Below are 17,023 nucleotides of genomic sequence, written 5' to 3'. Positions count from 1 at the left end.
GGCATCGGCTTTTATGTTTTTTGAGGCTGGACGGTAAGTGATTATGAAATCAAATCTAGTAAAGAAAAGACTCCAGCGCACTTGTCGAGCTGATAATGATTTGTTGGTCTTCAGGTACTGTAAATTTCTGTGGTCAGTGTAAATGATGATTGGGTGTTTTGCACCTTCTAAGAGGTGTCTCCAAAATTCGAGAGCTGCCTTGATGGCTAGTAACCCCTTTTCTCCTATAAGATAAGTGAGTTCGGCTGAATTCATAGTTTTGGAGAAATAAGCTACTGGGTGGAGGAGTTCATCGGCAGACTTTTTCTGTGAGAGTACAGCTCCAAGAGCGTAGTCGGAGGCATCAACCTCAAGGAAAAACTGTTTATTAGGGTCAGAATAGGAGCAGTGACGAACATTTGTTTAAGGATGTTGAAAGAATGGTTGGCTTGTGAAGACCAATCGAATTTGGTTGACTTCCTAGTAAGACAGAAAAGCGGTTTGACTATGGTTGAAAAGTCCTGTAGAAATTTACTGTAGAAATTCGAAAAGCCTAGGAACCTCTGTACATCTTTTTTAGAAGTAGGTATAGGCCAATTGGTTATGGCTTCTACTTTATTGGTTTCCATACCAATACCCAAGGGGGAAATATGATAACCAAGAAATGAGATTCTGATTCTGTATGAAAAATAAATTTTTCTGGTTTGGCATATAAGTGGTTCTGTCTAAGTCTTAGCAAGATTTTTCTTACATGTCTGATATGATTATCCATGGTATCAGAATAAATGAGGATGTCATCTAGATAAATGACGATGCATGAGTCAAGAAGATCACTAAACAGGTTATTGATAAAGTACTGAAAGGTGGCTGGGGCATTGCATAACCCGAATGGCATCACAAAAGATTCATAGAGGCCATAGCGGGTGCGAAATGCCGTGAGCCACTCATCCCCTTCCCTGATTCTTATAAGATTATATGCGCCTCTCAAATCTAGCTTAGTATAAATCTTAGCGCCCTGTAGGCGTTCGATTAATTCCGGTATAAGAGGCAGGGGATACCTGTTTTTGATCGTACATTTGTTCAGCTCTCTATAGTCAATAATTGGTCTGAGAGTATTGTCTTTATTCCTGACAAAAAAGATACCAGCACCAGCTGGTGAGGTGGAAGGACGAATGAAACCCTTTTCCAGGTTTTCGTCAAGGTATTGTTTGAGGTGAGTGAGTTTGGGTTCAGACAAAGGGTAAACATGTCCAAATGGTATTTTTGAACCAGGTATGAGATCTATAGGGCAATCAAATGGCCTATGAGGGGGTAAAGATTGTGCCTGTTTTTTATCAAACACGTCTGTGAAATCAGAGTATGTGTCGGGGATATGCTGTTAATGTGTAAAAGGGAACGTGTGGGTATACAATTTGCGGAACAATAGTCTTTGTCAAAAGAAATAGAACCCTGGTGCCATTGTATAGTGGGCTGATGCTGTTTTAACCAGATAAACCCAAGAATAATAGGGAATAGAGGGGAGTGTATGACAGATAAGGTACAGATCTCAAAGTGACCACTTGGAAAGTATAATCCTATAGGAGCTGTGTGGTGCGTTATAGGTCCGGAAATAATTAAAGAACCATCCACTACACAAATTGCTAGTGAAACGTGCTTTTTTATTAGAGGTAGCTTATAAATGTGAGCAAAAGTGGAATCGATTAAATTGTTCGTGGCTCCTGAGTCAATCACGACTTACGTGGACACTTGTTGATGGTCCCACTGTAGAGAAACAGAGAGGATAAAATGTGAGAAAGTTTGGATGGTAGGTTGTTTATCATGCAAAAACTTATGTTGCTTACCCCTCTTTGATTTGAGCAGACTAGGACATTCTTTTACAGTATGTTCCTTGGCGGCACAATAGAGACAGAGGTTGTTCAATCTTCGCCAAGTTCTTTCCTCAGGTTTGAGTGGACCACGTACAAAGGCTATGTCCATAGGCTAATCCTGGGACTTGGTAGGGAAGGATGCACTAGAAGTATAGTTTTTTTTTATATATGTGGTCAGTCACTCCTCTTTCATGTTTCCTCTCCCTGAGGCGGCGGTCTATGGATATCGTTAGTGTCATCAGGGTCTCCAGATTCTCAGGGATCTCAGTACGTGCAAGCCCGTCCTTCAGGGAATAGGATAAGCCGATACGAAACTGGTTTCTGAGAGCTGGGGTATTCCACAGAGTGTCTGGTGCCCATCTTTTGAACTCAGTGATGTACTCCTCCACTGGACGTCTTGCTTGTTTGAGGGATCTGATAGCTGTCTCAGCGGTATTCTGCTTGTCATGATCCTCATATAGCAGCGACATGGCACTGAAGAATGAATCAAGTGAATTCAATATGGGGTCGTCATTTTCATAATAAGCATTGGCCCAACATTTAGGCTCACCTCTTAGATAAGAGATGACCGGTAGGACTTTTATTCTTTCGTTTGGGTAACTACGTGGTTTAAGTGAAAAATAATGAGTACATGAATTTTTAAATTCACGAAATTGTGACCTGTCCCCAGAGAACTTTTCTGGAGGGCATATTTGAGGTTCAGGTGCAGGGATGTCTGATAATGCAGCTTTATGACCTGGATCATGAGATCCATATTTTGAGCCAGGGCTCCGACACCATTGGTCAATTCAGTTATATCCATTTCAATCTGAAATATATATGTAGGTTTTTCGGCTAGGTAATATGTAAGGATATTATATGGATACCCTAGTATATATATATATTTTCCACTCAGTCTCACACCCCACTGCGGGTAATGTCTTGTATGACAAACCCTGGTTTGCTCATAGAACTGAGGGTGACCTTAAACAGGTCAATTAAATAAACAAATATAACATGAGAACCCGGACTGGGTTTTATTTAGAATAAGCCTGTGTAGGTTAGAAATGGATCTAGTTTAGTCAGTTCAGAATTAAATGTAGAACCTGTTAATTAAAGCTTAGTCTTCAGTCTGTAGAATACTGTAGTTAATAACATGCAGTTATCTCTGATAGGGTCTCATCCAATAGTAGAAATAAGGACTAGTATGCTCAAGATAGATCTCACATAGCAGAGTATGCTTCCGGGAGATTAGCAAATTTAAGGCTGAAGTAACTGCACTGTGAGCCTTCTATAATAGTGCGTGACACATAGGCAGTTCAAATTATTTTTACAAGAGCACAGCGTATAGACTTTTAGCATGCAAAAACAAACAAGTCATTTCAGGATGGTGTATAACAAGGATTAGACACCGTACCGTACTTTAACTGACTGCAGTGTCTACAATCCCAAAGGCTCCGTGGGCTGCTGATGGTTACACACGCTGTTGGGCTCCGTGTGTGGATAGCAGCCGTCGCTCTCCCGAGTGACATCACACGCTCCGGCGTGTACTTGGTAGCTAGGGAATACAGTTGTGTGGAGGTAGCCGATTCTTAGTAAGAAAGTCCTGTAAGAAGACAAACAGGCAGGCATATAATGAGAGGTACACAGGTTTCGAGTTCCAAATGAATCTCCTTGGTAATTGCTGCAATTCTGGCTAAGAGAGCAATGAGAAGCTCAGAGGATATCCCAAAGGATCAAATTACCTATCAAAGGTAGGAGGGTGAGAAATGCTTAAATAGCTTGTTGCAGTCACATGTGATGATACTTAAAGGGGAAGCATATTTACATAAGTGACGAAACAGGTTCCTGACACTCAGGGTCCATTCCTCCATCCAAATCTCGTTTCTCTGAAGCTCACTGCTTGGAGATTGAACCCTTAGTTCTGTCTAAGCGTGGATTTTCTGAGTCGGTCATTGAAACCATGATCCAGGCTCGCAAGCCTGTTACTCGAAAAATTTACCATAAGGTATGGCGTAAATACCTTTATTGGTGTGAATCTAAGGGCTACTCTTGGAGTAGGGTCAGGATTCCTAGAATTTTGTCTTTTTTCCAGGAAGTTCTGGAGAAAGGGTTGTCAATCAGTTCTCTGAAAAGTCAGATTTCTGCATTATCTATTTTGTTACACAAGCGTCTGGCGGATGTGCCAGATGTTCAATCTTTTTGTCAGGCCCTGGTCAGAATCAGGCCTGTGTTTAAACCTGTTGCTTCTCCTTGGAGCCTTAATCTTGTTCTTAATTTTTTGCAGCAGGCTCCGTTTGAGCCAATGCACCCCATATATATTAAGTTGCTATCTTGGAACGTTTTGTTTCTTATTGCTAACTCTTCTGCTCGGAACTCTTGGCTTTGCAGTGTGATTCGCCTTACCTTATCTTTCATGGGGATAAGGCGGTTCTTCATACTAAATTGAGGTTTCTTCCTAAAGTGGTTTCGAATAGAAATATTAATCAGGAAATTGTTGTTCCTTCTCTATGTCCCAATTCTTCTTTTTATAAAGAACGTCTGTTGCACAACTTGGATGTTGTGCGTCCTCTAAAATTCTACATACAGGTGACTAAGGATTTTCGCCAGTCTTCTGCCCTGATTGTTGGTTTCTCAGGAAAGTGTAAGGATCAGAAGGCTACTTCTACTTCTCTTTCCCTCTGGTTGAGAAGTATGATTTGTTTTGCTTATGAGACTGCTGGACAGCAGCCTCCTGAGAGAATTACAGCTCATTTCACTAGGGCTGTCTCCTCTTCTTGGGCTTTCAAAGATGAAGCTTCTGTGGAACAGCTTTGCCAGGCTGCAACTTGGTCCTCTCTGCATACTTTTTCCAAATTTGATACTTTTGCCTCGGCTGAGGTCTCTTTTGGGAGAAAGGTTCTTCAAGCGGTGGTGCCTTCTGTTTAGGTCTGCCTGTCTTGTTCTCCCTCCCTTTTCATTCTGTGTCCTCTAGCTTGGGTATTGGTTCCCACTAGTAATTGAATGACACTGTGGACTCTCCATATTTTAGGAAAGAAAACAAAATGTATGCTTACCTGATAAATTTCTTTCTTTCCAGATATGGAGAGTCCATGACCCCACCCTTTATTAAGACAGTTATTTTTCACTAAACCTCAGGCACCTCTACACCTTTGTGTTGTTCTTTTTCCATTTCCCTTAGGTCGAATGACTGGGGTTTATGGGTAGGGGAGTAACACTCAACAGCTTTGCTGTGGTGCTCTTTGCCTCCTACTGCTGGCCAGGAGTGATATTCCCGCTAGTAATTGAATGACGTTGTGGACTCTCCATATCTGGAAAGAAATACATTTATCAGGTAAGCATAAATTTTGTTTTTATACTATAAAAATTAACCCCAACAAACTACTCTCACATTAAAGGGATATGAAACCCAAACTTTTTCTTTCATGATTCAGATAGAGCATGCAATTTTAAGCAACTTTCTAATGTACTCCTATCATCAACTTTTCTTCGATCTCTTCGTATCTTTATTTGGAAACCACTTTTGGTTCGGTACCTGGGTGGCGCTTGCTGATTGGTGGCTAAATGAACCAAAAATGGAACAGCTCCTAAGCTTACATTCCTGCTTTTCAAATAAAGATACCAAGAGAAAGAATACAAATTGATAATAGGAGTAAATTAGAAAGTTGCTTAACATTGCATGCTCTGTCTGAATCATGGAAGAAAAAAATGTGGGTTTCATATCCCTTTAACCCCTTAACAACCAGCGCCATACCCTGTACGATGCTGGTCGTTAAGCCCTTAGGGACCAGCGTCGTACCCTGTATGACGCTGCAGTACTGGGCTTCTCTCTGCTGCGATCTCGCTAAAATTAGCAAGATTGCGCTATTTCTGCATGCCCCACGAGTGGAGCGCTACAGAAATAGAGTTATAGAGTTACTGATGCAGAGAGGGCCACTCTATGGCCCTCTTTGCATCGGTGGTGCCGATCGTTGGTGGCGTGGGAGGGTTAGGAGGGAGGCGGGTGGGCGGCCCATCGCTGAAGGGGGGTGGGAGCTGGAGCGGGTTGGACCGCTACTAGGGTTGCCACCTGTTTTAAAATACAAAACACTTATAAGTTACACATGCAGCAGGGTGCGCAGGGAGGAATACATGTTTCTCCCTGCACACCCTGCAGCATGTGTAACTTATAAGTGTCCAGGAAAACATGGCAGAGGTGGCAACCCTAACCGCTACACTACTGAGAATATCTCCGGAGAGAGGCAGGGAGGGAGAGAGTGGCTCCTATAGTGGAGGGGGATATCGATCTAAGAGGGGGGGCATCTACACTACAGAAAAATTGTAATAAATTAAAAAACAGGTTTATTGGTACTGGCAGAAAGCTGCCATTACCTAAGATGACGGCAATAGTTAGAAGGGGGAGGGTAAGAGAGCTATTTGGGGGGTGGGGGATCAGGGAGGTTGTTTTTTTTTTTTTTTTTGGCAGACTATCTGCCAGTACATAAGATGGGGATGACCAGTGGGGGGTGGGGAAGGAAAGAGATCTGCTTGAGAGAGATCAGGTAGGGATCAGGGGGTGGGAAGTGTGAGGTGGGAGGCTAATCTCTACACTAAAGCTAAAATTAACCTTTTACGACACCTGATTTACCCCTTCACTGCCGGGAATAATAGAAATGTGGCACGCAGCTGCAATTAGCGGCCTTCTAATTACCAAAAAGCAATGGCAAAGCCATATATGTCTGCTAATTCTGAACAAAGGGGATCCCAGAGAAACTTTTATAACCATTTGTGCCATGATTGCACAGGCGGTATATAAATAATTTCAGTGAGAAACCCAAAGATTGTGAAAAATGTAACGATTTTTTTTATTTGATCGCAATTGGTGGTAAAATGGTGGCATGAAATATAAATGAGCCTAGATCAATACTTTGAGTTGTCTACTAAAAAAAAATATATAGTTTTGATAGGGAAATAAAAAAAACATGGCTCTATTTCTGTTTAAATGTAGTAATGGCAAAAATGCTAAAATGCTCTGGTGTTTTGGGCAAGTCTTAGTCAGAAATGCCTAGTTCCTTAAGGGGTTAAGCCAGGGGGTATTTTCAAGTGGAGGCCTTTCTCTAACACTGACCGAGTGACACCTGTACAACAAATATACTGTATATCTCCAACATATGCTTTCTATACCTTATATCTGTGATATAATAAGGTGAGATTTGAAGGGACTGAGTGTCTATCACACTTTATTAAGATATGCTACATTATCAGATGCTTTTCTCTTTCTCTCTCGCTTTGTGTGCTTTCCTACCACTTTTTATAATGAATTTACATTCCATTGGTGGTAGTGGATACTTTGGAATAGCTGCCTCAGGAAGAAAAATTCAGGATAATATTTTTAAAGTGCGTAAAGAAAAAAAAACTATGAGCTAGTTATTGCCAGCCTGTGCAGCACTTATAATTACTGTTTGCTTGTTTGCTGCCTGACCAAAAAATAACATATTTGTCTAAATTAACTTGTTCTCTTACTTTTGGAACCACAAGGTGCTTTTCTTACATTCAAAAAGCATAATTTTTAGGGTAACGTACAGAGACTATAAAGAAAAAAACTTGAGACAAAAAGACCTATCATTTAAAAATGAGAGGTCTCATGCCCCTGTATAATGCAGATGATTGCTGTAATACAGTAAATGTAATCACATGAGTAGTAGTTAAAATGCTGCATTAGCTGACGCGGAAGATTCTGTTATTGAGCCATTATCTTGGCCCTGTTAGCACTAAAGGGTAAAATGTCCCTTATTAGCATGTGACCCCTTATGGATAGATGTAATCAGAATTATAAATACTGCCCTACTGACCACGAGGTGCGCTACTACACTCGTAATCTAGCCTGTAATTAGAGGAGGATGAGGCCTTTCATTTGAAAAAGGGGATTGTCTTCTTGCGAATGAGGGGTCACATTTCCATCTAATTTGAAGGTGCTATTTGCTAAATTGGAGTTGTTCTCTTTTAGATGTTCGTGAGATATACTTAATAGGCAACATTGCAATATATAGTATTCATCAGTTTAAAAGGGTTTCACCTTTAATTTGTTTTCTTTCATAAAGGTCATGAGAGTCCACAAACACATTACTCCTGGGAATTCCATTCCTGGCCACTAGTAGAAGGCAAAGATTCCAAAAACCCTTTAAAACCCTCACACCTCACTGGTAAACCAGTCTTATCTTTGCCTCCACAAGAGGAAGGTGAAGAAGTGAGGTGCTCCAGGAGTTCTGTGAGAGGGTGTAAGGAAAGTGGTTGCAGTAATTGCTCATATAACACTTGCTTAAACTTGTGTGACTTTGCCTTTAAGAGAGTGAAAGCATAAGACACTTGCACTAACTTGTGTGACTTTGCCTTTAAGAGAGTGTGCCTTTAACAGAGTAAAAGACATTAATCAACTTCAAGTAGATGACAGTGAATTTCGCTAAGTCATGCTACAAGTGGTAAACAACCGATGGAGGCTGATGATAAGAAGTCAAAACCCAGACAGAACAAGGGTGCAACCTTGGCAGGGGTTACTTACTGACATTCAGGAACATCTTGATAACACATTGGTATAGGGGCTAATGCCTAGTAATATTGTTAAACGATGAATTATTATTAATTGCAATAGGCTGAGTAATATCAATTGCAATAGGCTAAGTAATAAAGCCATTATGATGTTTAGCTATTAATTATATCTATGGAAAGATTGTTAAAACTATTATTGATGTATTTGACAGAAGTAACTGCATAAGACCACATAATCAGATATATAATGTTAAGCAGAAAAACATGTTTGTTTGAAACTAAAGATGACGGCATCGCAGTTTAGTAATACGTCAGAGATAGTACCTGGGCATGCCCTGATAAGCTTGGTTGAGGCTAAGACAGACTGGCCAGATGTCTTGGGCCATAGCCAACCTCAGAGGGAGGGGTCTCAGGATCTGTGGAGTTGTGCCAAAACTGTTACACAAGTGAACAGTATAAAGAGGGGTACATCTAGGCAATCTGATCATGTCTGATGTCTGAGTCTGAGAGTCTGAGTGTCCGAGTGTCTGTGTATTTTTGGTGTGTGTATTTGAGTGTATTTTTTGGGACCTGTGGATGGACGCATCTTCAGTGTTGTTTCCCGCTGATCGCCTGTTTGTCTCCTGTTCCAAAGATTGCCCAGATGTCCCCTCCCATTGCGCCCCAGAAGCGGCAGGATAGGATGATGCAACCAGAGATCACGGTGATGTATTAATTTGATTGTTTAAAACTAGCTAGACTTGTTTTAGTGGTAATACAACATAAGATTGTTATCAGTCGTTGCGCAGGCAACTAAATGTAACTGAAAACTGTATAGATAATTGTATCTAGAATTGTTTATATAAGCATTGCAATTGCATAGAGTGTTATAAGGAATTGAATAGTGGTTTGTGGTATTTTGTTTCCATGATTATGTTGCAGAATAAACCATCATTGTTATTATAAGATTGTGAAAACCTGTGTAATGTGTCAGTCATTTCCTTGCTGAAAAGTGATATATGATAACATCATATCCTGAAAAAAGAATCACATAACATTATTGGCGTAGTCGGTCGGCAGGATGCATAATTGTTTATCACTTGAGCAAAGAAAACTGACAGTTTTCTTACTGAATGTGCAGAGCTGATAGACGCAGCTCCGAGCGAAAGTGAAACCCCTTTGTAGATAAAATAATAAGCCAGAAAAATATATAGTTGTATCTTGCACGGTCAGGAGTATAAATATATATGTTTCTGGATTAGTTAGAATTGAATTGTTAATTCCTCAAATGAGCCATGAAAGCTGTGTAAATAAACAGATATTTCATGGACATAGTCACAATTGTCACCTTGGAATGAAATTAATTGATATTGCACAGGTATATACATATTAACGTATATTGTTACTGTTATGGTGAATTTATTGATTGATGTGAGCAATAATTGAAGGTATTATGAAAATGTTTAGGAAGAAAGCACAAACGGTTCCCCCTTCACGGCCTCAAAATATTGCGGCTTGGGAGGGGACCCCATATCAGGAATTAGCAGGGGAAGTCTTGTCTGGGACTGACCTCATAGATAACGCTGAATTTTTTGACAAAACAGAACCTTGTGAAGTGTTGAATAAATTACAGAATGTAAAAGTTAAGACAGATTCAGACACAGAAAGGTTACATAAGAAATTATGGGTGTTATTACAGGCATACAGAAAGACACACGAGCAGTTAGAGGAAGCTGTAGAGCAGACGGTGTGCCTGAAGAGTCAGAATAAATTGCTATTAAAAAAGAGCCAGTGTTATGGAGATGTAGCTCAACAGGCTGTGGTTAAGGTAGCCAGGGCCAAAGTAAAGCGGAAGGGTGGTAGGTTGAGCAAAAGTAAGTTACAATCAGTATTACAGAGCAGGGCCAGATGGGACCCTGGGGGGTGGGATAAAACTTTGCAGAAATGGAAGGTCCATTTGGGAAAAGCAGTAAATGTACTGAATGACAGATCCATCACTGACAGTGAAATCTCACTGTCCAGAATGATAGGCACACAGGAGTACATTGAGCATCATGCTCAACATGCTGTGGTAACGTTTTGGGAAACTAGCCCTGAGGGGAAAATGTCCCTAGTTGATTCCCAAACAAAGTCCACTGGAAAAGGATACCAATACCTGGATGGGACAAAAAGGGCCAGTGCCCCTGAAGCCCCAGGGCCAGGGTTGGACTTGCTTTCGTTGGAGGACCTGGAGTAATATTTCCAGGGCCCATACGAAACAGGCCAAGCTCCCAGTATCAGTATGGTCTATTTTAAGCAGGCTTTGATTGATACTGAAGTGGAGGCAACTTAGATTTATTAGGGGGGGGGAGACTATAGAGGAAAAACAAGCAGGGGTGGCATTGAAAGTAGGAAGTCTCCCTAAGCAGTGATTTTTTGTTTTAATTGTACCCATCCCAGAGTATTTAATTAGCATAGATGTATTAAAAGGGAAGTTACAATGTAGTGAATGAAGTCAAGGATAGGGAGCAATGATTGGCTGCATGTGCCTGCGGGCAAGTTCTATTTACGGAATTCATTTGAAGTATGTTTCCTGCCTAGATTCTTGTTGGCATGGCTGCTATTGTAACCGGTGCTCTGTTGGGACTCCTTTTGGCCGCATGCGTAAGCCAAGCACTGATGAGCCAGAGGATGAAACGTGAGGTGTCCGGTGCCAGCTATCACACCTTCTATGAGGGAAGCATGACCGTTCCGTATTGCACAACATGGGCATCCTGCTCCATCCCATTTACCTTTGATGACGACGTAACCTGTTTGACCAAAAATGAATATGGAAGTTGGATGTTCCTTACCAAGCGGGAAAGGGTGGTATTTGAACTATCAGAAGAAGAGACAATTACCTGTGACATCCCTTCCTCCACTGTACATTGTGTAACTAAAGATTTTTGTTCTGCTGCAGTGACCAGGGAAGACTGTAAGGAGTCTAAGGAGGATGAGAGCTGGACAATTGTTTTACAGGATGAGAACTTAATATTTGAACTGCAAGAGGGGGTTGGGTTGATTTGTGAAAATCCCAGTATGCCTTCCACTTCCCCAAAACTAACAGTGGGGATTCAGGAACGCATTTTAGGTTGTAAAACATCCATTGATACACAGGTTCGTGCTGTAATGTTAAACATATCATACACTGATGGGGAACCAGAGGGACTGACATATGTGTGTAAATATACAGGAAAAGAGTCATCTGAACCTCTTTTAATGTATATCAGGAGACCTTTAATGGATGGGAAATTATTAAACAACCGACACAAGGGAAAAAGGGACCATGCACGGCGCCATTTAGGCTCCCTGCATGCCTCCTCATGGGAACTTGATAATACCTTTGTAAAAACTGCCAAAGATGTGTTTAATGTGACAAATTTTCAGGGACCATGTTGGGTATGTGGGTTTGTGCCTCACGGGCAGACTAGGGGTTACCCTTATCTAGGTGTACCTTTAACCATGAGTATGCTTGCCGATATGATTGGGAATAAGACTGTGTGGAATTTTACAGGTCTTAACACACCAGGCAGGGATGACTTGCTGGATAAGTTGCATCTAGCTAATAATGTGACTGCAGGTGCTATTATGTTTCAAAATCTAGATTGGGATATATATAGTACTAATAACCTAACCCAGCTACCTGACATGATAATGTTAATGTATAACATAGGACGGCTAGTTAAAAATAGGACAGGGGTATTCAACATTAAACTGAAATTCTATGACTTCTCATATTTGACATATGCCCATGAGAAATGGAAGACTAAGTTTGGTGAGCCCAGAGACCTTATTAAAGACTGGTACCAACTCAATAGGGAAACACTAGCAGGTAACACACGGACTAAGGATGGGAGGAAGCGACTGAATAGGATATGTCCTCCTTTTGTTAAACTGCCAGTGGGATATTATTGGTTGTGTGGGAGGTGGGCGGTAAAGGTAATACCTTGCACCCATTATGGCCCATGCTTTTTAGGATATATATTCCCTGCTTTTAACATAACCACCACGCTTCCACCACCTATATTGCATAGAACACGAAGATACCTTGACCTGGACAAAATACACAATGGAGTTAAAATTAGTGAAGGTATGCGCCTGCTTGCAATATTTGTCCCTCATTATGGGGCTGCTACAGCCCTCACTAGATTAAACACGCTAGCTGATTTAGTAGATGAAGCTTTTAACGTAACTGGGGATGCAATAAAGCTTTTAGCATTGGAACAGGAACAAATTAGGATGGTGGCATTACAGAATAGAATGGCTCTAGACTACCTCCTAGCTGCAGAAGGAGGAGTTTGCCAAAGAATCCACCAGCAATGCTGTGTGTACATAGAAGACAATACAGGTAAAATCAAACATGACCTACACAGACTAGAAGAAGTGCAAAAGCACATACGTGAGGTACATGATGATTCATTTAGCAAATGGCTTAAAGACTTTGACTGGACTTTTGGACTGGGGGGATGGCTTGGAAGCTTAGGCAAAACTATAGTTAAATGGCTATTAATAAGTCTGGCTTGCTTGTGTGGGATATTCATTATAGTAAAAATGTTTGGATGTTTCTGTAATACATTAGGTAGGATGTGTTTTAAACCAAAAGACAATATTACTTGAGTGTTTTAATTATTAAGGTATGTGTTTAGAAACAAGCAAGGTGTCACATGACCAAGGGGTGGAATGTAAGGAAAGTGGTTGCAGTAATTGCTCATATAACACTTGCTTAAACTTGTGTGACTTTGCCTTTAAGAGAGTGAAAGCATAAAACACTTGCACTAACTTGTGTGACTTTGCCTTTAAGAGAGTGTGCCTTTAACAGAGTAAAAGACATTAATCAACTTCAAGTAGATGACAGTGAATTTCGCTAAGTCATTCTACAAGTGGTAAACAACCGATGGAGGCTGATGATAAGAAGTCAAAACCCAGACAGAACAAGGGTGCAACCTTGGCAGGAGTTACTTACTGACATTCAGGAACATCTTGATAACACATTGGTATAGGGGCTAATGCCTAGTAATATTGTTAAACGATGAATTATTATTAATTGCAATAGGCTGAGTAATATCAATTGCAATAGGCTAAGTAATAAAGTCATTATGATGTTTAGCTATTAATTATATCTATGGAAAGATTGTTAAAACTATTATTGATGTATTTGACAGAAGTAACTGCATAAGACCACATAATCAGATATATAATGTTAAGCAGAAAAACATGTTTGTTTGAAACTAAAGATGACGGCATCGCAGTTTAGTAATACGTCAGAGATAGTACCTGGGCATGCCCTGATAAGCTTGGTTGAGGCTAAGACAGACTGGCCAGATGTCTTGGGCCATAGCCAACCTCAGAGGGAGGGGTCTCAGGATCTGTGGAGTTGCGCCAAAACTGTTACACAAGTGAACAGTATAAAGAGGGGTACATCTAGGCAATCTGATCATGTCTGATGTCTGAGTCTGAGAGTCTGAGTGTCCGAGTGTCTGTGTATTTTTGGTGTGTGTATTTGAGTGTATTTTTTGGGACCTGTGGATGGACGCATCTTCAGTGTTGTTTCCCGCTGATCGCCTGTTTGTCTCCTGTTCCAAAGATTGCCCAGATGTCCCCTCCCATTGCGCCCCAGAAGCGGCAGGATAGGATGAAGCAACCAGAGATCACGGTGATGTATTAATTTGATTGTTTAAAACTAGCTAGACTTGTTTTAGTGGTAATACAACATAAGATTGTTATCAGTCGTTGCGCAGGCAACTAAATGTAACTGAAAACTGTATAGATAATTGTATCTAGAATTGTTTATATAAGCATTGCAATTGCATAGAGTGTTATAAGGAATTGAATAGTGGTTTGTGGTATTTTGTTTCCATGATTATGTTGCAGAATAAACCATCATTGTTATTATAAGATTGTGAAAACCTGTGTAATGTGTCAGTCATTTCCTTGCTGAAAAGTGATATATGATAACATCATATCCTGAAAAAAGAATCACATAACAGAGGGGTTCTCAGACAAATCTGAGGCCCATATTCCCCTCAGAGAGCTACTGCCTGTACAGAGGGGATTTATGGAGTATTTGGTAGTGGCACAATTACACCCAGTGGGAGTTAGTCACAGGCCTGCTATAGGTGTTGCGGCGATTGGTCCCTAGCCTCCTCCTGACTTTCTGTTCAGTCTTTATATGTTGTAGAGCATATGCTTTAGGATTTTTCTTGCTTATGCATCTTGCCTGTTTAGTTTCTTTGTGCACATGTGTTTTTTAGATAGCGTGCCTGGACTGTTTGCACATTTTCAGTTAGTTGTCTTTCCCCTCCGTGCAACATAGCGGTGTCGAATTAGCTCGCATTGCTCAATTTCCACCGCATTATTTAGTGCAGGGGTCGCCAACCTTTTGGGACTCAGGGAAGAAAATAAATGAAATATGAAGAAAAAAAAAGTAGTATTTTCTTTTTTTATATACTTTAATTCCACTATTTCAAGCCAAGACTATACCAACCTCTGCTGGCTTTAGAATGGAAGTATCTTCCTCTGAACAGCGTGCCGGGTGGAAGAAGTTAAAAATACAATCTAGCTACGCAAGTTGCGCAGTACTACGCAATGTGCGTAGGGAGATTGTAATTTGACTCCTCCATCGGTTTTCACTGATGTCCAGCCAGGCACTGTAGGGAGTTGTGGCACAACAGGGGTGACACCATCAGAGGAGATTAATTCCTGCTTGATGGTGTCAAGGACCACCAACATCCATGGACCACTGGTTGGCGACCGCTGTTTTAGATCATGTTGGGCTGAAAATATCACAATCCATAGATCCTCCCCAACATGATCTTCCAAGGTTGTGCTGAAAACCAGTTAGCTATAAATAGTGTGAACCCTTCAAATCATTACTACAGTCTATTTATCCCTGGGGGTATCCCCAGACAGCCTTCTCACACATCTGCAGGGTCTGCACGGTGAGACAAAAATGTCCACAAGCAACCCTGATGTCAGTTGTAGATTTGGAATCTTGTAGTAATAAGGATTCTGTACTGAGAGAAGCAGAATATCTTTATCTCTCCAAGTGTTGAGTGATTTTATACACCACTATTATTTGTTTAATATTGGGCTGCAAAAGAGAAAATGCGCTTAAAAGGATCTTCTGCAATAAATACTATCTGGGCACTCTTCCAAGACTAAATAACAACAAAAACAAAGCTTTGTTACATTTTTTTCTCTAAGTATTTGAAAGGAACATTAGACTTATACATACTTGAGCTTATTGAGCTTCTATTTTCTGTAGAGTGAGGTACACATGGTCTTCTAGAAGCAACCACCGAATCTGTTCTTCTGCCAAATCCTAATGATTGCATCACAGCAGTCCTTTCATGGTTGAATAGCTTAAAGGCATCTTCTCTTTCTCTCTGTTTAACACCTGCGAGACAATTTGTTTAAAATGCCATAAATGTTCTAATAGTGTAAATTAATATTATCTGTTGTGTGTGTTATTTTATATACTTGTACATGAGATGCAAGTAGTACTGGCATAATATGTAACTTTGAATTAATTCTGTAAAGTTAAATTGTATTTAACAAATTTTGAATATTTTGAACTGCAACTTTAGAAAAATATAGTGTATATATATATATATATATATATATATATATATATATATATATATATATATAAACATAGATTTTGACAGCAGATAAGAACCATAGGCCCAAACAAGTCTGCCCAATATTTCCTAAAAGTATAAGCTTACCTAGTTCTTAGGATATATATACACTATAGTCCTAGACTAATAAGAAATGGGAGTGGACACGCATGTATGATAGAGATTTTATCTGAGTTTGCCATACAATACTGTGCCAAAACTGTCAAAATCCTAGAAACAGGCCAGGAGTAAATATCCAAATGGTATCATCAATACAATCCCAAGCAACATACTTTGACATGGTAAAGAGGAAAGTACAATTAAGGCAAACAAATTCAAACAAAGCTCATATAACCCTATGTTATTAGATAATACTGTATTTGAAATTAACACAGACTGATTTGCTGACTGAAGCTAAGTATAGCGTCACATCTAAAAGAATGACTTGCACAAAAGTAATAATGACTGGGATACCATTATGTAAACACTAAATTACTCAAATTACTATTTACAGAATTTTTAATTTTAGCCAGTAGCAGGGAATACTGAACATCTTTATCAAGTGTGAGAAATGTACAAACTTTATACGACCCTAGTAGCTCAGATATAAAAAAAAAATGATACATATATATATATATGAGAGACATAGATTTGACAAATAAATCCACACATCTATGAAATATAACTTTAGATCAGATGCAAAACCTCACAAAAAGTATGCTTGATCTTTGTATGATCACTAGTTACCAGGTGACATAGGAAGTCTAAAACTCCTGCCCCTCCCAATCCAGGAGGCTGCTGAGAAAAACTACAACCTGATCCATAGGAGGACAAGACCTTTGCATGTTTGTACTTAAACTCACTCTTGGTGTCTTAATTACTCTATTGGAACCTTAAAACATCCCCCCCCCCCAAAAAAAAAAAAAAAAAAAAGGTCATAGACATCTTCATTGCTGGTTGTTATTTACACAATAAAGGGGGGGGGGGGCAAAAAAATAAAATAAAAATAAAATGGTGGTTCACTAGCATAAAAAAATGACTCAAGTGGATGCATAT

At 40.0% G+C, this 17,023-nt stretch overlaps 1 protein-coding gene across 1 annotated transcript in view; it reads right to left on the bottom strand.

Moving 5' to 3' along the window:
• LRRC72 (leucine rich repeat containing 72) overlaps positions 1 to 17,023 on the bottom strand; it is a 68,526-nt gene that overhangs the window by 20,865 nt on the left and 30,638 nt on the right. Inside the window, exon 7 of the mRNA XM_053712986.1 lies at positions 15,583 to 15,744. Within this exon, the coding sequence (XP_053568961.1) occupies positions 15,583 to 15,744 (162 nt within the window). The remainder of the gene's footprint in view (positions 1 to 15,582; positions 15,745 to 17,023) is intronic.

Source organism: Bombina bombina, chromosome 5, assembly GCF_027579735.1.
Source record: "Bombina bombina isolate aBomBom1 chromosome 5, aBomBom1.pri, whole genome shotgun sequence".
Taxonomy (NCBI): Eukaryota; Metazoa; Chordata; class Amphibia; order Anura; family Bombinatoridae; genus Bombina; species Bombina bombina.
The sequence above is the reverse complement of the archived record's forward strand: the minus strand, read 5'-3'. Positions and strand labels throughout refer to the sequence as shown.